The 26,499-nt window shown below is 36.9% G+C and overlaps 2 protein-coding genes across 2 annotated transcripts in view; one reads left to right on the top strand and one right to left on the bottom strand.

The window, feature by feature from the left end:
• The window catches only part of LOC129229147 (phospholipid scramblase 2-like), a 62,092-nt gene extending 51,869 nt beyond the window's left edge, over window positions 1–10,223 (bottom strand). Inside the window, exons 1-2 of the mRNA XM_054863462.1 lie at window positions 10,099–10,223; window positions 5,952–6,417 (exon numbers count right to left, since the gene is read on the bottom strand). Of these exons, the coding sequence (XP_054719437.1) occupies window positions 5,952–6,408 (457 nt within the window). The 5' untranslated portion in view covers window positions 6,409–6,417; window positions 10,099–10,223. The remainder of the gene's footprint in view (window positions 1–5,951; window positions 6,418–10,098) is intronic.
• Window positions 10,224–10,506: 283 nt separating this feature from the next.
• Window positions 10,507–26,499, top strand: part of LOC129215983 (putative lipoyltransferase 2, mitochondrial) — a 45,726-nt gene continuing 29,733 nt past the window's right edge. Inside the window, exon 1 of the mRNA XM_054853518.1 lies at window positions 10,507–11,015. Within this exon, the coding sequence (XP_054709493.1) occupies window positions 10,523–11,015 (493 nt within the window). The 5' untranslated portion in view covers window positions 10,507–10,522. The remainder of the gene's footprint in view (window positions 11,016–26,499) is intronic.

Below are 26,499 nucleotides of genomic sequence, written 5' to 3'. Positions count from 1 at the left end.
AAAAGCTATTCTTACAAAGCTGTATACCGCCGCATTTGGGTTTCTCCATATTAGTCCAGTTGCATACTTAGAGTAAAAGACCCTCTGTGGGAAATTTTGTGAGGAAATTATGAGACCAATTCTAATGCATTCCTTATGGCCTATATAACTATGCCTCACCGGGTGTTTTGCTTGAATTTGTGTCAGACGGCCTGTGTGACGTCATTAATCCAAGATGGCGGCAGCACTAGATATTAATGAAAATTTTCGGTTTTGACGCATTTTTAAGGCATATTATGAAATGTTTTCAACTTTTATTATATATTTAATATTTTAATACTATTATATTTCAGATTAAAAAAAAAAATATCTGTATAAAATAAATTATTTATTTTGTTATTTTTGATTTTCGATATAGATTTTATGTCCTTTTTTAGAAAAACAATAGCAGTTAAAAATATTTTGGAAAGCTTTGTACGATAAAAATCAAATTTATTATTCCAAAAAACCTGTAAAATTATTTGCATACACGTGTTTTTGGGGTCATAAGAAAATTTTTTTTAATGCAGAAAAAATTTACAACTTCCGTTACTTAATATCAGAAGCAATGACAATTTTATTATTTATATTTTTTGTGCTCTAAGTAATGAATAAATTATTCAAACTCTGATTTTAATTCAAAAATATAGATTTAAAAGTAAGCAAACAGGTCTTACTTAAAGTTTCATCAATATCGCTTTGTTGGCTGTGCTTTTCACATAAGTCCTCATCACCTCCACACATACAAAGTTCATTGCATGCAATGTTTTAAGATTTGCATTTGCATGAAACAATGCATTTGCCCTTTACGCAGCTGCATCGAACTAATTTCAAGATGGATTCAGATGCACAAGGAAGTACACATAACTGAAGCATAGAAGTTGTCTTTCTTTTCCCATCCAAAGTCTAACGGTGAAGGTGAATTCCTGTGCTGCTGGTCAGCAAGACGCCAATCTAATACCTGATAATGCGCTCTTAAAATATATGGGGACAAAGATGCTCCTGTAGGAGGCAAATTTTCATTTTGAGCCAACTGCTTGGAAAACATGAACCAGCGAAGTTCTCCAACATCTGAAATCTTGGTCAGCGGCATATACAAGGAGCAAATAAATCCTCCAATAGCAACTTTATCATTTTCATTAAGTTCTTCGGTTGTCCCCAGATGACTCAGAGCATCAGGAGTATTTTTGTCTGCCGTCTTATAAATTTTTCAAAAAGATAATTTCCCTTCTTAGCAAGTGAACCTGTTGTATCACATCCTGATAGAGCATGGAGTTCTAATATTCCTTGAGTTTTTTCTGGTCCTAATGCTGTCATAGTGACTTTAATATCTCTCTTTGTGTTTTCTTATCTTATAATGCTTCCCCATATGCTGAAAATTTGGGCTTACTTGTCATTGCAATGTTATAGGACGTTATTTCAGTCAGGGACTAAGGTAACGTCGAAAGGAAACGGGATGCTGAAGGTATGGTAAGAGAAAGTGGAATTTGTCTTGAGTCTTTTTTCTGTTGATGAAGTACCATTACAATGCCATGCAAAGTACCTTTCCCGTAAGATGTGTCTTCAAGGAAATCAATGTTATCTGCAGCACAAAATAAAAATCTTTGCCCTTTTCAAATCAGGAGGAATATACATCCCGTTACTATCATCCATGCGTCTTATTAACCCACTTACTATCTATGTTTCCAAACGTAGAATTTTAGCATAATCAATCGAAACACCTACTTTATTTAAAAAATCAATTATATATTTGCTTCGGGTAACAGACTACATAGTAAGGTCAACACCAACTTGCAAAGACATATCTCGGGCGTGTCGATGAACAGTTTCTTTCGAAGCTTGGTATGGAGACAGTATTTTATGCATGAATATGTGTGACAGTCTTTTAGCTTTATTCAGCACGATATTGTTCTGCACCTCATAAATAGAATTAATTTCAAATTTTCCGTTGCAGCACCATTTAAAGAACTGATCAACTTGGATTGGAACGGCATCAACTATCTGATTCTGTTCAAAAGATCCTGTAAATGTCCATTTCTGATCAGATAAAACTGCTTTGCGTAAAATGTTTGCAGCTTCAAAGATAGTTCTCATGTTTTTTCCAATGTCTATAAAATAATCTTTTGCATTAGATAGGGTAATATCTGCAGTTTCCTTTAAAGACAAGCGTTGCGACTCATTTGCACTTTTTGGATTACTAAATATAGCGTCATCAATTTCCTCTTGAATGAGATTTTTAATTTCTTTTCGCGTTTTATTTTTACCTAAATTTTTATTTGCAATTGACTGATAATTCATTTCAAGGTCTGCTATTGTAGTAACATTTCCCTGAACAAGAAAATCATTTAATGCACACAGGAATTCTACGTCTGTTGCTTTATTAGAAATAATGTCTTGTGACTTTGTTACTACATCAGAATCGCAATTTTTTCGTAAAACATTAAATACATGTTTTGCCGAACAATATTTATGGTGTAAAATGTTCTTTGCATGAGGGTCTCCTGGATCTGTACAGTCACTGAGTTTAATTTTGAAAGTTTTATTTTTGGAAATTTCAATGGCTTTTTTTAGTTGCTGACCTGCAGAATCTATTTTTATCGCCACCAATGGTTTTCTTACACTGCCTTTTCCGAAGCAGAAAAAACACTTATTTTTGTCACCAACCACGATTTTGGATCTCGTTGTGTGTAGCCTACAACATTGTCTTCATGAATGATAGTAGAACAATATAATTTATTCTTATCCATTTCGTGAAATTTCTTACTTCTGTCCATGCTTGCTTTATGAGTGCACTTCTCTTAGCATTCTGCATGCCATGATGCGGTTTCCATTTTTTCATTTCTTCTACGGTCACATTCGTTAATCGTTCAGTAAGTAATGTATATACTCTTTGTCATTCCATTCTACTCTCTTCTTGATACATTCTAACACTTTATCATAACTAATGGGTTTAACTAATGGGCACTTCTTCTTAATCCGACAAAAAGTACATAGTTTATAATTAATTTGTAGCCTTGCTTTTTTCGAAGATGGAGGCAAAAAAAAAAAACTTGTAAATGAGTTTCTGGGAGAGAAGACATCGTGAATAAAATAGCAGTGATAAGTTAAGGAAGAAATAGCCGTACTTGAAGATTTGCAGACTATTCTCCAACGAACGGACAAACAATACTTTCTCTACGCAGAAGCTTTCTCTTCTACTCTCTCTACAAATTCCTTAAGAACACCCCCAATGTACGATATTCATATCCGGTAAAAGAGTTTAGGGGGTCAGGGGGTATACAGGTTATTAGAATTCTATCAAACGATTATACAGTCAAACCTCGTTAAAACGAACTCAAAGGGACCTTCAAAGTGAATTTGTCTCAACAGTAGCTCGTTTTATCCGAAAAACAATAGTGTTAGGTGTGTTAAGTGATTTTCAACAGAAGGACGGGATCGCAAATGTAGTTCGCTTTAGCAGTAGTTCGTTATGATCGTGTCCGAATTAACGAGGCTCGACCGTACTAATGTTTAATGATCTTAGCCTAAAAATTAAAAGTATTTTTACCAGCGAAAGTTCACTCAAGGAACTTTTAAAACAGCTAATTCTGAGAGCCAAAGTGAAAAAAGAAGATTTATCAGAATTTTTTTAAAAATGAGTTAATAAACAAAAAAATTAAATATTTTGTTTTTAATTTATAATAAGAAGATGAATAGAATATTAATCACGTAAATTCACCATAAAATTATCACAAAATACTCAAAAATTAACTGATAATTGCAAAAACTCAATAAAGCCGCCATCTTGGATTGATGACATCATACAGGCCGTCTGACACGAATTCAAGCAAAACACCCGGTGAGGCATAGTTACACAAACCATAAGGAATCTATTAAAGTTGGTCTCACAATTTCCTCACGAAATTTCCCACGGAATGTAGTATGCCCCCCTACTATATGTCCATGTACCTATCCTCTCCTCGCAGGGTTGGCAAAAACCCGGGTTTTTTTTAAAAAGCCCATGGACCCAGGGTTTTTTGGGTTTTTTTAAATAAAACCCAAAAAAAAACCCAACTAAAGCTGGGTTTTTTAAAAGAAATGTGTTTTTTTTTGTCTTTTTTTAGGGGAAAGGTGGGGTACTCGTAGCATATTGTAGCATAAGTATATGGACAAAGCACAAAAATTGTCTTGATAAAAAAAGCTGGAAAATTCAGCGTTTTCTGAAGAAGGGTATAAAAGACGACAAAATTCAAGAATGGTAAAGTTTCAGATTTTTTTAGTTTCCATGATTACCAACAGTTAAGGCAAAGTTACTTCTTCAGTGATAAAATCTATTGTTTATTTGTTCGTTTTTTATTGCGACATTTTTTTTTTTTGTATTTTACTTTATTGTATTTCATTTTGTTATGCAAAACTATTGTAGAACCTCAAGTAGTTTAAATCCCTTTTTACTGAATTCCAGCTTAATTAAGACATTTCTTTGAATTTTATGTTGCCTGTTTTTCTATTTCTGTGCACAGAGTAAGAAGTATTAAACTTTTTCGTAAGATAATGAAACTACTGTACATCCAATTCTGTTTTCTATCCGACCGTTTGTAAAACCTGTTAATTTCTAAAAAATATACCTTGTTTATTCGAGTTTTGTGACGTGTTGGTTTGCAGAAAATAATTCACATGAGAGCCTTTTAGCTAAAGTAGTATCCTTTGTACAATCTGCAAATACCGAGAAAATCTGACGTGACAGGACTTAGTCAAGATAATTTGAGTTCCTTATTGACCAGTTGAAGGAAAAAGTTGAATATATTTATTTAAAATCTTTGAAGCATTTTTTAATGCCCTTAAGAGTTAAGAAATACTATTAAAGTTCAAAATTCATTTTTTATGTCCATTGCCTATTGTGAAGAAGAAATAAAAAAGAAGTTTAAATTGTAAAAGTACTTAAATTAATTATTTAAAAAAAAAAGTTCTCAGAAAATTTTAAAAAACCCAAAAGTGGGCTAAATAATGGGTTTTTTTAAATGGGTTTTTTCAAAAAAAAACCATTGGGTCCAACCCAATTGGGTCCAATCCGGCCAACCCTGTCTCCTCGCAATATAGTGCAATATTTTTGTTGAAGTTTTTTAAGATGAAATTTAAGATTTATTTATTATTAGGGAAACTTTTCAGAATTAAAGTATTTCAATTTTTACAAACTATGAAATTAAGTTGAGATGTTCTTCACCAGATGGGTGTCATTCGGGAGGGGGTGGAGGACCGCCCTCTCTCAAAAAAAGTTTCTGGCTCAGCAAAAAAAAAAAATGCTCTCAAGTTACAGCTTTCAAAAATTAAAATTCCATGATTTGATCAGCATCTATTTGTTAAGCATTAAAGAGAAGTAAATTTATCCTACTTATAATTTTTTTAAATGGGCGTTTTAAGTAATCTCACTTTAGAAATCGCAAATATTAGATAATTAAATTTTCAAATTGAATTTCTAACGATGTACACATTTTAGGTTTACAATAAAATACAACATGAAAGTTTCATAAAAAGGAATTAATATTTCAATCTCTGTTTAGAGGTTTTCCCCCTTTCCCATGAGGAAAGGAGATTTGGAAAAATAAATAAAATAAATAAACAAAAACAAAAGTCGGAGTCGGACGTTTCAAAATTCAGAAGTTGGAGTCTATCATTTTTCTTCTGACTCCGCAGCCCTGCTTACTACAGAGGCCCAATAAGTTACAACTCCCCCTCCCCCCCCCCAAAAAAAAAAAAAAAATTAAATGGGAAAAGGGAAAAAAACACATACAAAAAAAAAAAAAAAAAATTAAAAAAACAGCCAGAAATTCTAGCTAAAAGTACATTATATTTTTGACGTTTAGCTGAATACATGTATTCATATAAAATTATTTTTTCAATACTGAACATGTGGACAATCAGAATATTGGAAGAAAAAAGGAAGAAAACATATTTACCAGATTGACTTCCTGGTTGAGGATAGCCAGCTGGGGGTGGATAACCAGCTCCAGCAGTTGGCTGATTTACCATTGGAGGCGGATAGCCACCTTGAGGATTATAGCCTTCAGGAGGAATATAACCTCCTGGTTGAGGATACCCGGGCGGTGGATATCCATCACCAGTAGGGGGATAGCCACTAGCTGGAGGATATCCTGGAGCTGGATACCCATCGCCGCTGGGAGGGTAACCACTGGAAGGAGGATACCCACTTGATGGAGGGTAACCTGGTCCACCTGATGGTGGGTAACCTGGTCCACCTGATGGAGGATAACCTGGTCCACTTGATGGTGGATATCCCATCGAAGCACTTGGTGGTCCTGGATAACCACCTTCAGGTTGTCCCATATAGGGATTTAGACCTGGTGGCGGAGCATTTGGAGTAACAGTAAGTGGAAAACTTGACTTATCTTCCATACTTCAAACCTTTACAAATAAAAAATAATAATAAAAATTATGATAAATAATAATTAATATGCAGCAAAGGATAATCAAAATTCAGCCAAAACTAATCAATCAGTAGAAAATTAATTTTTAATTAAATTTACTTCAAGTATGCCTTGAACAAGATACAGTGAAACCTGTGTAAGTTGACCACTTGCGGTGCACTACTTTAGTGGTCAACTTAAACTGGTGGTCAACTTACAAGAGTGGTCAACTTAACAGGTTTTACTGTACCTTGATGAATGTGTGATTTTAAATTCCAAATTTTATTACAAAGAGTTAAAAAAAAATTAAGTTATACATTTAAAAAATATTTTTAAAATTATTATGCATTTAAGAAAGATAAAGTAGAGGATTATGAGATAGTTACATGGGTAATTCTCCAGAAATGTTATTTTGCATTCTAAAATTTTCAAATGAAAAAGTGGACATTTAGTAAAGGCTTGATTCCTAAAAGACTGATTGAAGAAATTTATTTTTCAGCAAATGAAATAAAAGAGCCCAAGTCTTAGAATGAAGCAATTTCCAGCAAATTTAAGGCATGCAAACTGAACAACCATCATTAAAAGACTGCAATGACAATCAGTCCGATAGTACGCCAAACAACACTTCACACTTTGTAATCAGTTGCAACAACAGAAAAACTGTTTATCACTTAGATGTCAAAATTGCAATTTTGAACAGTGGTGTAGGAAAGAGGGTGATCCCTGGAGATTCTGACCCCTCCCTTGAAGCTCAAAATTAGGCTGCAATAACTAAACTTTGCCAGGAGACTTCGTCATGGAATCAAAGCTGCCGGTTCCGAGTCCAACTTTTCTGCAACACCTGCAAGGAGTCATTGGATCGCTTCGTCCGACCCCAGCATCACAGCATGGTATTAATAGCGTTTTCATCCCCAAGGATTTGAACTCATGTACCCGCGTCTTTTTGCGACATGACGAGGTGCGACGACCTCTGCAGCCGCAGTATGACGGACCCTTCCCTGTGGTGAAACGGACGGTCAAGGACTTTGTAATATCAGTGAAAGGTTCGGCTAAGACTGTTTCTATCGACAGGTTAAAGCAGGCATATTTACTTAACCAGGATTTGTGCCCGGATATTTCAACTCCAACTCCTCTTCCAGTGACGACGCATTCTGGACGACTTCGTTTTCCGGACAGATTCGTCTCTCCCTGACTGTTCGAGACTCAGAGGGGAGTATTGTAGCGGACTTATTACTTTTGCATATTCAGTCGAATTTGCATGTAATTTTATTTTATACTCAAGTATTCTTCCTATGTTCTCATGTTTGCGGTTAATTGGACATCGCAACATCATTATCCCCCACTTTTGACTGAAAAATTCTTTTAATCTTTTAACTGTCAAGCTCAAAACAATATCGTAAGCGTTTCTATACCTTTTATTTCCACCACCACCACCAGAGCACACAACCCATCCCCCCCCCCCCTATATCTGCTCAATGCTCATATAATAATTCCTTAATATTTTTTTGTTCGAAAATATGTCATTTGATTATCAAGGAATCTCCCGATAATTGAAAATTCGACATTCAGTTATAACCTGATTCAAATAAAGCACACAAGAACAATCATACAATTTTAAAACCATTTCAAATCTATCCCTCTCAAGAGCGATGGTGCACTACCTACGAAGCTCTCCCCCAATTCCAATACCTCAAAAGAAATAAAACTACAATTACAATCCCGCATTTTGGGTCCTAACCCCACCTTTTTGTCACCCCCTACAAACAAATTATATGAGAAGTAAACCACTTTTTTCATTAAGAAATTAACACTTTTGTGGTGAGAAATAACAGGAAATAACCAACTTTTGTAGCACAAATATCAAATTAACCACAGACATGGGTTTCAGGGTTCATTACCCAATGGTGTGGTCGAAAGTGGACATAAGGGGAAAGGGGTCTCCTCCTTTTTACATGAAATTTAATTTTAGTTTTAATACTTCTCAACTTAGAACCTTATTAACATTCCCAAACTTTAATTCCACCACTGGGACACACAATCCGTGTCATCCACAGATCCGTCCATGTGTTCCTTCATTAACACCTTTCACAAAAAACATATTGGACTACCAAATCATCCCAAAGAATCATTCGATAAGCAAGCATTCGACAGCGTACACATTCAATTATAACACTATTCGAATGAAACATTTGAGAGGCATTAATTTGATCATAACACCATTTAGATCACAGCAGTATTTATATTCCTAAATATTCTGGCACACATTTATACCCTGCCGAACCCTGCCCCCCCCTCAAGAAAGATACTCCCTAAAAAAAGACTAACATCCATCAAAGGATTCAAAGGTGCAGTTTAACCCCCCCCCCCCCCTGAATCACTTCCCCTGTGGGCTCCTCAGCCCACGTCCAAAGCCAAAAACTAAAATTAAATTTCATGTGAAAATGGGAAATACTTTAGCTGAAAACCTCAGGGGACCTTTCCCCTTACGTCCATTTTTGACCGCACCATTGGGTAATGAACCTGGAAACACGTATCTGTAGTAAATTTGATATTTGTGCTACAAAAGTTGGTTAGCTTTAGCCGTCATTAAAAATTTTTCTGCGGGACAGGTAAAAGGATGTATATTTAGGCTTGCCAGATGTCCCGGTTTGACCGGGAATCCGGTGTCCCTGCCGGTTTACTTTATGTCCCGGAAGATGATAAATTTGATAAAATATGACCAAAATATGCTAAATAGGATAAGAAACTCAAGGATTATTTAATATAGTTAACTTGTTATTTGTAACATTAGCATAAAAATTAATAAAATATTAGTTTGTGAAGATTTTTACAACAAGGTTAAAAACAAAAAAAAAACCACTTCTGATGTCCCAGTTGAACATCTCAGAAATCTGGCAAGCCTAAATGCACTCAATGCAAATTTTTTCAGAACACAACAAAAACCATGGGCATTCATATGCAACAACATTAACTTTTCAAAATCAGCCCTCTGACCCCCTAAATCACGCATCCGCCCCTGCAACTGAATACCTTCAGAAGACAACATTGTAGGACTGATAGACATATCCAGAAGTTCCCAAAGTGAAAACTTGAGCAGTTGATCACTCAAGTACTTGGAAAGTGATAATAGAGAAATCGAGGAGTCCATCGCTCGAGAAAGAGATATTCGAGATGTGTTAATCGAGAACTCGAGATTTGATAATCGAGAACTCGAGATGTGATAATCGAGAATTTGAGATACGCTAATCGAGAACTCGAGTTGTAATAATAGAGAACTTGAGATTCAATAATCGAGAACTCATAATAATCGAGTTCTCGAATGATCCTGAATAATCAAGTGATTACATTATGAGAACTCGACTATGCCCATCACTAGTTGCTACTATATGAACATGTTGTTTTTTAAGTTATTTCTTATTCCTCCCTCTCTCTTGTTTATATGCTGTGATGATTATCTGATCTGAGTATATTCAATTAAATATCTTTTCTTTCATTTATTTTGTAATTTGTGCTTCAAGCTTCCACAACTCTCCTTAAATTCAACATATACCACATGAATAAAAATTTAAAAGACCGTATTTTTACACTTTTATATGATCGATAAAATACATAGAAATTAGAAGCAGATTAATAGGTTTACAACGTCGTGATCGTAAATTAAAACTAGAGATGGATATACCTGAATTAAAAAGACAAGCTAAACAATGATTTCAACTTTTGCTCGTAATATTTTCAAATTGTATTTAACGAGAAGATAAACGTCAATCTTGACTCACAGTTCAAACGTCATAAAAGTCAATAAACACTACGGGAAATAAAAAGAAAGAGGAAGCATGAAAGAAATTCGTGATTTGTATAGTTACGGTTATGCGTATTAAGCGAAAAATAAGATAATAATGCATACAAACGTTGAAACTCGCTTAAATATAAAATGAAATGAGCCTTGTGGTACGTGCGTCTCTCTTAATGAATGAAATAAAGATATAATTAGGTAATACTTTTTATTAGCAACGCAAAACATGCTCCCATTGAGCTAAGGTACTTAAACTGTAACCATCAACTCGTAATGTTTGTAAACATTGTGTATTCAGATCAAACGAGCGATGGTAATGTCAATGTTACAGAGGAAAAAAATAAAAATGACTGTTCCAACACTCAGGGTTCAAAAACTTGGCACACTTGGTTTTAATAAAACTTTAATGATTCAAAAATCCGCTTCAAGAAAAGTTCTGGAAAATCTTCGGGCTCAAAATCTGGAAAAGAATACAGGGTATTTATTTTTAGTTGAACATGATCCCGTGTATACAGTCGGCATTAGAAATAAGCAATACAATGAAGATGAAAAAAAATTTAAAGATATTGGTGCGGATTTTGTAAAGACTGATCGTGGTGGCCTAATAACATTTCATGGTCCAGGACAATTAGTTGCCTATCCCGTAATTCACTTAGGGTTTTTTTCGCAAAAGAAAAGTATAAAATGGTATGTCAAACAATTGGAAAACAGTGTTATTGACGTTTGTTACCATTTTAAACTAAAGGCTAATACTTCTGACAATGTTGGAGTATGGATTAAAGATAGCAAAGTTGCAGCAATAGGTAAGATAAGAAATAAATTGGTTTGTGTTGCATATAAGGAAATTAAAGACGATGGTGTGCGCTAGCGCTCTTTCAAAAAAAAAAAAAGTACAACTTTTTGCTAGATTGTAATATTTAATGTGTATGACTCGTGTGTGTTGTTTTCATCTTTCTTTTACTTTTCTTTTTGAACTGAATTACTCAGTAATGAAATTTGAAAGAATGAAAACAACTTATTAAACGGGGGTGCCCCCCCCTAAGAGCAAGAGCGCCCCCATAAATAGCACAAAGACCCCTTTCCCCCTACAGCAAGACACCCCTCAAAAAGTGAAAAATACCGCCGAAAACAACCCCCCTAAAAATTTTAATGGCGCTGCTGTCTGCATCGTGGGCAACTCTGTATTAAAAGAGGTGGTGTTGGCGTGCACACTGAGCAAAGGAGAATATAGAAGTTTCTAGGAGGGGCTGTTGATTTTTTAACTTTTACTACACATCTGATCACATGGTTGGGGGAGGAATGGGGGCTGCTACTATTTTTTTTTTTTTTTGAAACAATTAAAGTACACTGCAGCCTTTTTTTTTTTTTTCGGTATATGAAAATTTCAATTAAACTGGGTCTCAATCGACAAACATCTTCTTTAAAACAAATGCCTATCAGGATAATTTTGAGCTATTTTTTTTTTTAACACAGTCCCCCTAAATACTGCACCAAAAACAGGTTTGCGTGTATGGAATAGAGATTTAGCCAAGGAGATCCCCAAACCTATTCCTTTCCTTTCCTGTTGAATAAGGTGTTCTAAAAGGCATTTTAGTACTTTCGTAATAATTCCGGAAGACTTCTTTGAAACTCCCTCTTCCTAACATCATCGAAGTTCGTCTAAAATTACACTGTTTGAAATTTCAGTTTTGAAAAATTACTGGAGAGTTTCTGACACATTCTTTCAGCTAGCACTGCTTGAGGTACCCAAAATCACGTCTTTAAGACTTAAATTTTGTAAAATTCCCGGGGGAAGTCCTCCAAACGCCTTCTCCTACTAACATGCCAAAGATCATCTAAAATTATCTTTTTGAAACTTCAATTCCAATTTGTATTGAAAGCACTTTTCAGGGTTTGGTGAGCACCAGTAAGCTGGGAGAGGAGTCCCCCTTGATTTAGAAAAAAATCTACATATATTTTAAATGCGTAGAATTTTTCTTCCTGGTTGTTCAATGTTCGGACAATTTTTCGAATTTCTTGTTGGTTAAGCGTCATAAAAATTCCTAATTCCTTGAACATATGGTGTAATTATTTACACTTAACAGTTTTTTGTTGCCAAAAAACGTTCTTGTCCTAAACATTTTTTTTTTTTTTTTTTTGCGACATATTAATTTAAAATGAGCCCTTTGCGTTTGAACTTGTAAAATCACACGATTATTCTGTGTCTTACGCCTAAACTTCTTGCCCTGTTTTGAAAAGTAACACGTTGTTTTAAAAAATGCGAACTGGAAATAAACATTTACTGTCCAAAAATCAAAGTTAAATCAGGATTTCAATTCTAGTCAACAGTGTAGCATTGCAAGTAACAAAGCGAACAGATTGCTTGGGTTCATCAATAGATCTACTTCAAACAAATCTAAGAAGGTTCTTCTGCCTTCATACAGGAGTTTAGTAAGACCTCATTTGGAGTATGCTGTTCAATTTTGGTCTCCTTGCCTCAGGAAAGATATTTCTGTATTGGAAAGAGTTAAAAAATGGCTACTAGACTAGTAAGAGGACTTTCAGATTTAGACTATGTTAACAGACTTAATAGGCTTAATATGTATAGCCTGGAGCAAAGGAGGATCAGAGGGGACATGATCCAGTTGTTTAAATTTATCAAAATGAATGATGTTAATGGATTAAATTTTCTCACGGAAAGCAAGACAAGGGGGCATTGTTTTAAGCTATTCAAAACTCAGGCTAACCTCGAAATTAGGAAAAATTTACTTCTTTCGTAAGGTCGTGTGCTCTTGAAACATATTACTGGAAGAGGCAGTAATAAGCAAGGGGGTGGATAGCTTTAAAAGAGCTGTTGATCTTCATTGGCAACTAATAAATTGACTAAGACCAGCCTAGCTGGACCCGGAGCCTGTTGCTGGTCGTCACATTTGTATTTGTATAAATGTAATGAATGAACATTGCATTTATTACGTGAAGAAAAAAATAATATTAGGAGTTTCTTTGCTTTAGTTACTGATTTGTTAATTTTCTAATCTTTTACAACGGTTGTTTTTACTTATGATCAAAAGAAGTGCCCATGCGTCACCTTCCATTTAATATAATAGTTTCAGATGCTTTCATAGTGTCCAAGAACATTCCTGTTCATGATTAATACAAGCAGGAATGCTGTCCTACGGCATTCCTGTTTGTATTTTTAAAAAAGTTGGGTGACCCCCCCCCCCCCACACTCCCGCAAAAAAATAAAAAGAAATAAAGAAAAATACAGAAACGAACATTCTCCGCATTTCCCCCCAATTCTTTCGAATTTTCGAGAAAACATTCCTGAATTATTATTTTAATGTTTCGGCAGGTAAGCTATTATTACAGATGAAAATAGGCGAAAAGAATCGGGAATTTGTGGAGGGTGAGTTTTTTTCAGGTTCTTTTTCGAAGGGGTTTATTTCCATTCAGGAAAAATTGAAAATTTCTATTAAAAAATTATGTATTCAGAAGTTATTAATACTTACATTTCAATGCTGTTTTTGTTTTCCCCTGTTGAACATCTTCAGTATCCATATGAAAACACTTAATTTGATAATGCAAGCAGGAAGACAGTTCAATTTCCCTGTGCGCTAAAGTATTATTTACTACTTTCCTTATTAACACTATAAATGTATACACAAACAAAATTAGTACATCAATCATATCAAAGCAAATGTTTAAGTAAAAATGTTAATAGATTTTCATTTGATGTGTACGCAGGGGCGTAGCTAAGGGGGGGTTTGGGGGACAACCCCCCCCCCCCCCCGAAAAGTTAGTCTCAAAAAAAAAAAAAAAAAGAAGAGAGAAGAGAAAGAAAAAAAAAAGGAAGAAAAGGAAAAAATTCCAAGCGATTATACATACATATATATTATATATATATATATATATATATATATATATATATATATATATATATATATATATATATATATACAGTAAAATCCCTCTAATGCGGACACTAACAGGACAAATTTTTTGTCCGCAATAGAGAGGTGACAGCAGGACAGGGGTTAAATAATGTTATTTGCATTGGAACTGGGGAATTAAAAATTGTCCGCATAAGAGGGGTGTCCGCCTTTGAGGGGTGTCCATTAGGAGGGGTTTCACTGTATATATATATTGTAACGGATTCGGTGCGACTTCCACTTTCTTGAAATGAAGACACAGTTCTTGATAAAAGCACAGGAAATTTATTTACACTATGTACAGGAAAGATCGTCAACAACTGCTAAATTATTCATCAGCAATTAACCAATTATCACACAACACCGTAAACTCAACGTTTACACACGTATTTACTTCCAAATACGAAAACAACACAGCGAAATGCCTCGCTATAAACAGAGCAAATACACACTCTCAGTTCGAAATCCCCAATCGAAACTCCCTTGTTTATCCATCGCTAACGGCTTATATAGACACCGAAAAGAAATTTCTCAAATATTCCACACGCTTCTGTAAAGTGGTAGACCGTTATCAAATTTTATCAATGAACAAAAAGGAAATAGGGGTCGTATACTTTAGCCATATGAAAAGGGGTTGTATATTCATTACGGGAAACTATTTACAGGTTACGTTCCTACAATAATTACTATTTACAGGATTTGTAACATTGCCCCCTTCCCAAGAACTGCACGTCCCGGGCAGTACAATCCCCAGAAAGGGTGCCAAACTTCTATCACAAGTTACAAATATACACATTGATTAATAACTAACAGATACAGAAAACACAATAATAACAAGAAATATTACTAAACATTAAAAGCAAAAATTATCTACAACTTTCATGTTATCAACCATGGTTGTTTACGTAATACTCATGAACTATGGCCATAGTATGGGGCTAACCGATCATAATGTACAACCCTAGGTTTTGCATTAGGTGATTTTTGGATCCTCACTACGACGTCATTCAGTCGGTTAAGGACTTTGTAGGGTCCATCCCAATGCGACTGCAATTTGGGTGAAAGACCTTTCCGTCGGATGGGATTCCATAACCAAACCTTGTCGCCTTCGTTGAATTCATGTCCAGTAGACCTTGTGTCGTATCGGGTCTTCATCTTCTCCGCCGCGATGTTGATTCGCTCTCGTGCGAAGTTATGAACGTCTTCCAACCGGGCCTGGAGATCCTGGATGTACTCCTCAGGCGATGAAGGCGCATCCGGAGGACGACCGAAGACGAGATCACAAGGTAGCCGAAGCTCTCGTCCGAAGAGCATCTGAGATGGGGCATATCCGGTAGTCTCGTGGACAGCACTGCGATAGGCCAGCAGGAACAAAGGTAGCTTCTTGTCCCAATCCTGTTGATTTCTGGATACCATAAGTGAGAGATTATTCAGGATTGTGCGGTTAAATCTCTCCACCATGCCGTCCGATTGTGGGTGTAGTGGTGTTGTCCTAGTTTTCTCAATTCCGAGAATTTGACATAGGCCCTTAAACACAGCAGAGATGAAATTCCTCCCTTGATCGGAATGAATCTGTAAAGGTGTTCCATATCTCGAGATCCAGTGTTGGACTAGAGTCTCTGCTACGGTGGTAGCCTCTTGATCTGGAATGGGATATGCTTCCGGCCATTTGGTGAAGTAGTCGATGGAAACAAGAATGTATTTGTTCCCATCAGCAGTTCTTGGTAGAGGACCCAGGATGTCAATCCCAATTCGTTCGAAAGGAGCTCCAACGTTGTACAGAAGTAGCTTCCCTCTGCTTCTCTTCTTCGGTCCTTTACGAGCAGCCCAGGCGTCACAAGAATGGCACCACTTCTCCACGTCATCCTTCGCCTTACTCCAGAAGAAGCGCTCCCGAACTTTATTGAGGGTTTTCAAGACACCAAAATGTCCTTCAGTCGCACTACTATGTATTTCTTTCAGAACATCTGAAATCCTTGATCGGGGAAGTAGTAACTGCCACCTAGATGTCTTGCCGTCGTCAGATTCCCATTTTCGGTGTAGCACGCCGTTCCGCAAATGGAGCGAGTTCCATAAAGCCCAGTATCTTTTTGTTGCAGGACTGAAGATGGAAACGTCCTGCCAGCTAGGTCGCCGACTGTCGCTTTCCATGAACTCCAAAATTGGTTTTATGTCGGGGTCTTCAAGTTGATCTTTTCGAACTTGGTCGTCACTCCATGGATCAGGTTCTGATGATATTGGAGTCACTGTCACCTGATAGGCGGTAGGGCTAGTCGTTCCATACTGTTTCTCGATTCGGGAACAATAGTGGCAGTTCTCAGGACAGGGTCTTCTTGATAAAGCGTCAGCATTACGGTGAGATAACCCTTTTCGGTGCTTGATCTCCATGTCATATTCCTGGAGTCGCTGTATCCATCTGGCTATCTGGCCTTCCGGATTTTTGAAGTTCAAAAGCCAAGTTAATGAGGCATGATCTGTCCGAAGGAGAAATTTTCGGCCGTAGAGGTAATGATGGAAGTGTTCTACAGCTTTCACTATGGCCAGTAACTCCTTTCTGGTGACGCAGTAATTTCGCTCCGACTTTGATAAGCATTTGCTCCAGTAAGCGATGACATGTTCATTTCCGTCAATTTCTTGGGATAAAACAGCTCCGATGCCCTCGTGGCTCGCATCAGTGTCTAGGATGAAGGATTTTTCAGGCTGAGGATAGGCGAGGATAGGCGTTGATGTTAAAGCCTCCTTCAGTCGTAGAAATGCATCTTCGCATTCTTTGGACCATTCAAACTTTTGCTTGCTCTCCGTCAGCTTATGCAAAGGTCGTGCAATGTTGGAAAAACCCTTCACAAACTTCCTGTAGTACGTGCAGAGCCCCAGGAAACTTCGCAGCTAATGGATGTTTTCGGGACGACTCCAACTCTTGACCGCGGATACCTTTTCCGGATCGGTTTGTACACCCTCAGAAGAGATGATGTGACCAAGGTAGTTCACTTCCCGGCGGAACAAATTACATTTGGACGGACTTAACTTCAGATTGGCTTCCTTAAGCTTTTGCAGCACCTTCCTAAGATTTGCCAGATGTTCTTCGAAACTGCGTCCCGCGATGATGATATCGTCTAAATAGACCAGACAGGATTCGTAGGAAAGTCCTCTTAACACTGTCTCCATAAGACGCTCGAACGTAGCTGGTGCATTGCAGAGGCCGAAGGGCATCACTTTAAACTGCCACAAGCCTTGTCCAGTTGTAAACGCTGTCTTCTCTCGGTCATCAGGGTGTATCTCAACCTGCCAGTAGCCGCTCTTGAAGTCCAGGGTCGAAAACCACTTGTGTCCGGAAAGAGTGTCCAAAGTGTCGTCTATCCGTGGAAGAGGGTAACTGTCTTTCTTGGTGATTTCATTCAGCCGTCGGTAATCGACACAAAATCTGGTGGAGCCATCTTTCTTTCGGACCAAGACGATGGGAGAGGCCCAAGGACTGGATGAAGGTTCGATTACATCATTCTCCTTCATCTCTTTCAGGAGGGTCTCAACCTCTTCCTTCTTGGCGAACGGTAGTCGTCTTGGATGCTGTTTAATAGGGGGGTGTTCTCCAGTGTAGATCCTATGCTGCGTTAAATTCGTACGGCCAACATCCTCCGATGTAGATGAAAACAGATGCTTGAAGTCATCCACCAATTGTTCCGCAGCAGTTTTTTGATCTTTCGATAAGGGTGCACTCCCAATTAACTTCGATGTCAAGGACTCAGAAGACACAGTCTCGTGGGAATTGATTCTTCTAATGATGCAGTTTACTGGAGTACAAGTTGCCAGCACTTCACCTTTCCGGATATTCCTTGGCCTTTCACTCACGTTGACGACTCGCACAGGAATTACATCTTTAGAAAGGTCCACCAGCATAGATGCTACCAGCACTCCTTTTGGGCTATTGCTTAAGTTGGGGTATTCAATGAGTCCAAATCGAAAACTATTGCTTTCTTCAATGGAGCCAGGTATTAATGATTCTGACCTTGAGGGAATCGATAAATCTGTTTGGGCTATTATTTGATGAGCGGATTTTACATCACTTTCTGCGGGGAAAACGGCTATGTCTTCTCTCATCGAGTGCAGCTCATTTGTCTTGAAGTCGAGGTTGAAGTCATACTTCTTTAAAAAGTCCAATCCGAGAATGAAGGGGTCTGTGATAGCAGCAACGAATGCCGTATGATGGTAAGTGGCATTTCCAAACACAATTTCTAAGTTTACTTTACCTTCAATCTCGATCTTGTCACCTGTCACAGTTTGGAGGGTAACGCAGGGCGGCGTCCATAGAATGTTGAGTCCAAATTGACGAGCCACATCTGTTCTAATGATTGTAACATTGGCTCCAGTGTCAATAATCAGTTCGCAGGGAAACCCGTTTACGTATGCGTAAACAAACAGTCCATTACTGCCGCCACTCGTCGATGAAATCTGGAAAACTTTAAGATGGGGCTCATTCCAATTTGGCGACCTCCGCCCCGCGAGATTGCCATGGCTTAGTTTTCCTGGACCTGGGAGGGAGAGGTGCTCTTCCCTCTGGTTTCTTGGCGAGCTTCACAGTTTCTTCGTAAGTGACCCTCGCCGCCACATTTCCAGCACTTAAGTGATTGTCCATTTTGGTGCTTGGGAGCCGAAGTCCTTTTGAGGATTCCTGCAATTTCTTTTATTTGCTTTTCCAGTTCAGCAAAGCGTGACGAAACCGGATCAGGCTCATCAGTTTTCACGCCGCGGATTGAATGGCGATCCTTGCGGGTTGCTTGCTGGGCGGCCTCCAACTTCATCGCATACACAACAGCAGAACTCAGGTCTTTGACATCCGCCATCCGTAGAGCTTTCTGGATTTCCGGATCTCGAACCCCATCGATGTAGTAGTTGAGTGCCAGGTTGTCTCGAACATCCGCAGGACAGTCGCAAAAAGCAAGATGAGACAGTCTCTCGACGTCCGCCGCTAGCTCTTGCAGGGTCTCCCCGGTTTTCTGGAAACGGGACTTCAACTGGAGTCGGCTGAAATCTTTCTGGCACTTCTCACCGAAGCGAAGCTCCAACGCAGATGTGAGGGCGGCGAAATCCAGGCGCTGGCTGTCCGGAAGGGTCTGAAGAATGTCCGCTGCGTCACCTCTCAGGGATGCTGCAAGATGGCAGGCCTTGGTAGCAGAGTCCCATCCGTTCGCTTCCGCCACTATCATGAATTGGGTCTTGTATACCTGCCACGAACTTTTCCCATCAAATGTGGCCAGTTTAATGGACGGTCGAGCAACAGATGTGGGAGCGCCAAACTGTACAGAACTGCTTTCCGCGGTCGCCAATCTCCGTTCCATGTCTTTAATTATTTCTTCCTTAAATGAAGTAAATTTCTTGTCTTCTTCTTCCAACTTATTTTCCACATTGGCGATACGCTCTTCCACAGTATCAAATTTTTCTTCCAGAGCATCAATTTTATCTCCCATGGCGGTTAGTTGATTCTCCATCATGGTTTTCATCGACGTTAGGTCACTTTTTATTTCATTTTGACTTGTAGTAATTTTAGCAGTTAAATCACTATTTAACTGTTCTTGGTTAGTCGCCAATTCATTTTTTAATTGTTCTTGGTTAGTTGCCATATCATTTTTTTAATTGTTCTTGGTTAGTCGCCATATCATTTTTTACAGAGTTGATTGCGTCAAGAAGTTGTTTTAATTGTTCATCCATTGCGCGAGTAATCACCATAAAAATAAAGTCCAAATTCAAAAAGTCTTGATGAAAAAAATGCCCAAAGTCACACTTACTCCAAGAAAGTCCAGAAGAAGCCCCACGTTGGGCGCCAAATTGTAACGGATTCGGTGCGACTTCCACTTTCTTGAAATGAAGACACAGTTCTTGATAAAAGCACAGGAAATTTATTTACACTATGTACAGGAAAGATCGTCAACAACTGCTAAATTATTCATCAGCAATTAAGCAATTATCACACAACACCGTAAACTCAACGTTTACACACGTATTTACTTCCAAATACGAAAACAACACAGCGAAATGCCTCGCTATAAACAGAGCAAATACACACTCTCAGTTCGAAATCCTCAATCGAAACTCCCTTGTTTATCCATCGCTAACGGCTTATATAGACACCGAAAAGAAATTTCTCAAATATTCCACACGCTTCTGTAAAGTAGTAGACCGTTATCAAATTTTATCAATGAACAAAAAGGAAATAGGGGTCGTATACTTTAGCCATATGAAAAGGGGTTGTATATTCATTACGGGAAACTATTTACAGGTTACGTTCCTACAATAATTACTATTTACAGGATTTGTAACAATATATATATATATATACTAGCTGACCCAGCCACGCGTTGCTGTGGCAAAGAAGTTGGATTAAAATAAACTTGAACTCATTATTTTGATAGAATCAAATAAATATTTTTAATAGAGCTTAAAATAGTATAGCCGATTTTATAACATATGAGATTGATAATGGGCGTTATTCAATGTAAAAACGATTCCTAAATGTTCCTGGAAAATTATGGGCAGCTGATGTGGCCAATTTCTGCCAGTATCATGTCAAGCCAAAACCCGGAAAGTTTTCCGATAAAAGTTAATAACCTTCCTGAAATCATCTCGGAAGCCTCTTGAAAAATTCGAAGATCTTCCCGTTTGAAGTTAGTCGTGTTTCTGGAACTTTAGTGTAAACTTAGGAAGGGATACAAAAAAAAGCTTAGCACCTTTCTGATTTATTAAGGAACTTCTATAACCTGTTGTTGTTGTTGTTGTTGTGTCCAATCCTTCAGGATCTAGCGACAGCTAGATCAAATCCATAATTCCATGCACCCTCGCAAAGTCGAGCACCAGGAGTGGGTTGTCGCGGACATCCTCAAGAGTGAGCCCCAAGCAATCCAGTAGGTGTTGCGGGGAGGCCGGCAGCAGATGGCACTTGGGACACGTTGGGAAGACTTTACGGCCGGATTCAAATGACATGCATTTCAGGTGCCCACTGAAGAGTCTTGAGATGGCCGTTTGGTCCTGTCTGTCGGCCTTGAAACGTAATGCACCTCCTGGTTTTGGTCTACTGTACCAAGAATGGGCTGGAGGAGCTAGCCAGACATGCCGGTCTCTATTTTTCGCCGCAGAGAAAATTTCTTCAAAGGTTAGGTCGTAATCAGTCGTGGCCATCTCAGAGCAGCCTCTTTTTGCCAAAGCATCCGCGGTTTCATTTCCCGGAATGTTGACGTGGGAGGGGATCCACTGAAGGTGGACGTCTCTTCGCTTTGAAATAGTTTTAAGCATATTGATGATTTGAATGCTTACTAGGTCATTTACTTGGTTCCAGTCCTGTAGATGTTGAATTGAGCTACGGCTGTCTGTAAGAATCCAGATGTCACTACAGTCTGTGGAGTGGAGAATTTGATTTAAACCCTCCTTAATAGCTATTAATTCGCTCTTAAAGACCGAGCAGTGGTCTGGGTTGCGTCGAGAGAGACGTACAGATCTATAACCAGTAATGCAAACATAGCCAAAGCTTAGCCAGAACTGCAAGCAATTATCGAAAATTTTTACTCAGTAACGTTTCGGATTTTTTTTTTTTTTTTTACCGTGCAGGCTGAAGAAAGTACTTATTGAATTCAATAAGTACTAACTAAATTTTCTATGGAAAAAGCACTATACTTACGCTTAGTAAATTTTGCAAGTATAACTTCCGCAAAAAAAAAAAATAACTTGAAAGTGATAGTAAATATCGAAACTGATTGTAAAATAACCGAATGTAGAAACTAAGCGTAAACCACCATACACTTTTAGATTCTACACTACATTTTATTCACATTAGCTTTCTCTATAGTTTGTAATCAATAACTTCTTTACAAAATACACTAACTAAATTAAAAACGTATAAAAATTAAATTTTTTCAATGAAGTAGATAACATTGACTTCGAACTATTGTTTCTATTATTTGAAAACTGACAACTGTCTAAGCACTAAGTTGTGCACAATGTTCTTGATCAACCAGTCTTTTGCTAATACGAAAAGTATGATGACTTTCCACGTGTGAGTAGGCAATATTTCGTTGCTCATAAGAGAAATATTTATGTTTCAAGTACAAACCGAAAGAAGACATTTTTTGTTCTTTAAATCTATATATGGTCTTTGCAAAAGCTACACGAATAAAAAATTGAAGCCTTTCAAATGTGTTTGAAAATTATGACGCTAATAATGGATTACCTGGCAACACAAACATTTCTCCTTTAAACTTTTCCGACAAATATTGTTGACTTTTAATGTAGAAACGTGTACCGTTGCGTAATTTAGGTGGGTTTAAATCGCGAAAAAGAATAAATTGTTGAGCCAATTTTCAACCGGAAATCGTGTAGACGCATTCCTGGTGTATCCAGGGAATTTAAAAATTCATTTGGAGTGTTTACTGCTTTGTTTTCATCGACAACTGTATAGGCTTGTTCAGCATCAATGGGGAGCTTTTTTTTAAAGCCGTCAGTAATGGCTCATTATTCGCAATAATTGTAGCTAAGACAGAGTCATTGCTCTGTTGTTATACGTTGCAAATCAGTGTTAACTAAGTCGGTGGCCCAACTATCAAGTGACGGCATATCATAATAACTAAGTGGCAAATTTGAAATTGAAACGCAAAAACCTTCAGTTAAAACTAAAGCTTCATATTCATCTCTGGTGTAAAATCTGGATTTGGACATTTGTGTGTTTGTTAAACTTTATGAAATACGTCTTCAAACGTGAAAGTAATATATTTTCTCCTTAAAAAATAATGATTGTGTTGGATAGTGTGTCGTCAAAATTATTTTAAACAGTTGACGAATACTGTTTCTCCTTATGTCAAACCTGCATTAGAAAGTGTCAACTCCCAATGACTTTGTGCTACCAATAAATACAATTTGCGACATGCATCAGGATATGTATTTGACAGTCGACAATTGACGATCCACAAATATTCCTGTCTGTTCGGGAATGTTTACCAAAAACAAAACTGCTACAAAACCAGCGCGATTACAGAGGCAATTATGATTTTTAAAAAATTAAATTTATCTGGTAATAGACTCTCAATTAGTTCACTTTTCGTCTCAACGGCAGTGCAGAAATTGTCTGGCTATTTGTTGTACTGTATATTTTGATACAGTTCAATTTCACCGTTTCCAATACTGAGCAATTGCTTAGAAAATACTTGTGCGATTAGATTATTTTGCGTTTATACTCGCATGTTCATGGCCAATCGTACTATCTCGTCATTACGCTATAAAAAAAACGTTTTTTTTAAACATGCGTTGATTTCATCGGAATAACTGGTAATGTCTGCCGGAAGTCCCCAGACAGTATTCAGACAATTTCGCCTAAAAGTTTATCGTTGCCATTCAAATCTTGCATAATCCTATGATGTGCTTCGAATGAATGCTTTTACTCATGAGTACACTTATCCCAAATTATAATTTCACTCTCTTGCAACACTACAGCCATACCACGTCTTTTTTTTCTTTATTGTACACATTGCGTTTTGTTTGTTATGAATATCTAATAGGCAAATTTAAAGCTGAATGTGCTGTTCGTGTACCATCTAAAAAAAGTAGCAGCAATACCTGACGATGCAATTGTCACTGCAATTTTCTGTTGCGAATGTATCTTTGCAAGAATTAATGATATTAAAAATTTCCTGGGGAACAAAATAAAGAAAATAATTATTTTCCGCTTAAATTCATTAACTTTCCTGAAATAAACCTTGAATATTTTTGAAGAATTCAGTAGTCTTCTTGGTTAAAAAGGCAGTTATGATTCTGGCACCTGCAGAGAAGCCTAACGCAAGATTAATATAATAGCCTGGAACCTTCCTGCTTTTCTAAGAAAGCTCCCAAAGCATTAATACACGCATTGCCAACGCGAAGACAGACTCTCAAGCAAGTAGCTCGAATGTAGTTCCTCTGCAACTCTTGCAAAGCTTCGTGCTCCAGATAACCTTTCGCACTCATTGGGTGTTGAGTCAATCTAGACAAACCGCAATCACTCCGAAACCGATACACCTATTAAATACGTTTAGTTAATCTTGATACTGGTGGAGAAAAATACTTTTCACAACGGTGTGAAATCTGCAATTTGTAGCAATTCAAGGAAACGTTTTGAAAAGTATAGTTGATTTTCTCAGGAAGTAAATAATAACCTGTAATATCCCGAAACGTTATATGGAAATTCTAAGCAACATTTCTAAATATTTTGTCATGGTGTTTTTAGCAGTAAGTGTTACGATGTTAGAGTTATATCGATTAATTAACTTACACCGCCATCTATTAAGAATTTTTCGAACTAAACAATTAATTCACACTATTATTGCATAATTAATATGAAATTTGCAGTAAAAAATTATAATAACTATCCTATCTTTTAAGTTGGACCAAATGACACATAGATATGAAATTTGAGAAAAATCGGTTGAGTAGTTTCGGAGTTTACCCCGAACAAACATCGTGACACGAGATTTATATATATATATAATATATATATATATGTATATATATATATATATAATATATATATATATGTATATATATATATATATATATATATATATATATATATATATATATATATATATATATATATATTATATATATATATATATATATATACATATATATACATATATATATATACATATATATACATATATATACATATATATACATATATATATATATATATATATACACATATATATATATATATATATATATATATATATATATATATATATATATATATATATATATATATATATATATAAAAGAAGTAACCCCCCCCCCCCCCGAAAGTCGGGTCTAGCTACGCCACTGTGTGTACGTATATTAATGATGTGCCATATCGTTAATAATGTAAATCAGCAGACACAGATACGGATCATTTGTCTCTAGATACGCGAATATGGATACGGACCTCAACTATAATCAGCAAAAAATTTGTGATGAATAGTACTCCCGTATGGTCATACGGATAAAGACAAAACTGCTACTGGCAAATGTTTTAATAGTAAAAGATTTTTGTATACCTTGACATGAAAAAAAAAATCTGGAACGCATATATCTTCAAAAATTTTCCTTTTTATGTACTTTCTTTATTAATACAAATACAAATAAATACAAATACAAAAGTGACGACCAGCAACAGGCTCTGGGCCCAGCTAGACTGGTCCTAGTCAATTTACAACCCCCAGTGAAGATCAATGGCCCTCTTAAAACTATCTACTTACTCCCTTGCTCATTACCACCTCTTCCGATAAGCTGTTCCAAGGTTCCACTACCCTACTAAAATAATAATATTTCCTAATTTCCATGTTAGCCTGAGATTTAAATAGCTAAAAACAATGACCCCTTGTCCTGTTTTCAGTGCTAAACTTCAGCCCCATAACATCTTTCATTTTAATAAATTTAAACAACTGAATCATGTCCCCTCGGTCTCTTCTTTGCTCAAGACCGTACATTTTTAGCCTTCTAAGCCTGGAATCATAGTCTAAGTGAGAAAGTCCATTTATTAGCCGTTTAGCTCGCCTTTGAACCCTTTCCAATACATTAATATCTTTCTTAAGATAAGGAGACCAAAACTGAACAGCATACTCCAAATGAGATTTTACCAAACTTCTATATAAGGGCAGAAGAACTTCTCTAGATTTGTTTAAATTAGATCTATTGATAAACCCAAGCATCTTATTGGCTTTGTTACTAGCTATGCTGCACTGTTGGCTGAACTTTAAATCCTGACTTATTAAGACGCCCATATCAGTAAGTTTTTCTGCCTGACTAATGACTGAACCTTGCAAATAATAACTTGTACACATATTTCCATGCCCTAAATGTAGCACTTGACATTTCTCAACATTAAAAGCCATACCCCATTTATCAGTCCACTTCGTAATATGATCTAGATCCTCTTGCAGCTGATTTGCTTGTTCTTCATTTTCTACACTCCTCATAACTTTGACATCATCAGCAAAACAAGTCATGTTCCCAGAAATATTTTTATGAATATCATTCATAAAAATAAAGAACAAAACAGGCCCTAACACTGATCCTTGAGGAACACCGCTTAAAACCTCACACCAATTAGAATAATTTCCCCTTACAACTACCCTTTGTTTCCTTTCGGTTAGCCAGCTTTTTACTCAAATGAAAGTTTTCCCTCCTATTCCTATATCAGCTAACTTGCTAAGTAGAGCAACATGCGGTACCCTATCGAAAGCTTTTTGAAAATCAATGTAAACAACATCTACAGGCTTCTTCTTGTCCAAAGCCATGGTAACTTTGTCATAGAAATATAATAAATTAGTTGCACAACATTTTTTTTTACCTTTCCTGAAAACTAGACAATAGATTATTAGTCTCT

The sequence above is a fragment of the Uloborus diversus genome, chromosome 1, assembly GCF_026930045.1.
Source record: "Uloborus diversus isolate 005 chromosome 1, Udiv.v.3.1, whole genome shotgun sequence".
Taxonomy (NCBI): Eukaryota; Metazoa; Arthropoda; class Arachnida; order Araneae; family Uloboridae; genus Uloborus; species Uloborus diversus.
Note: the sequence above shows the minus strand (reverse complement) of the source record. Positions and strands in the feature narration are given on the sequence as shown.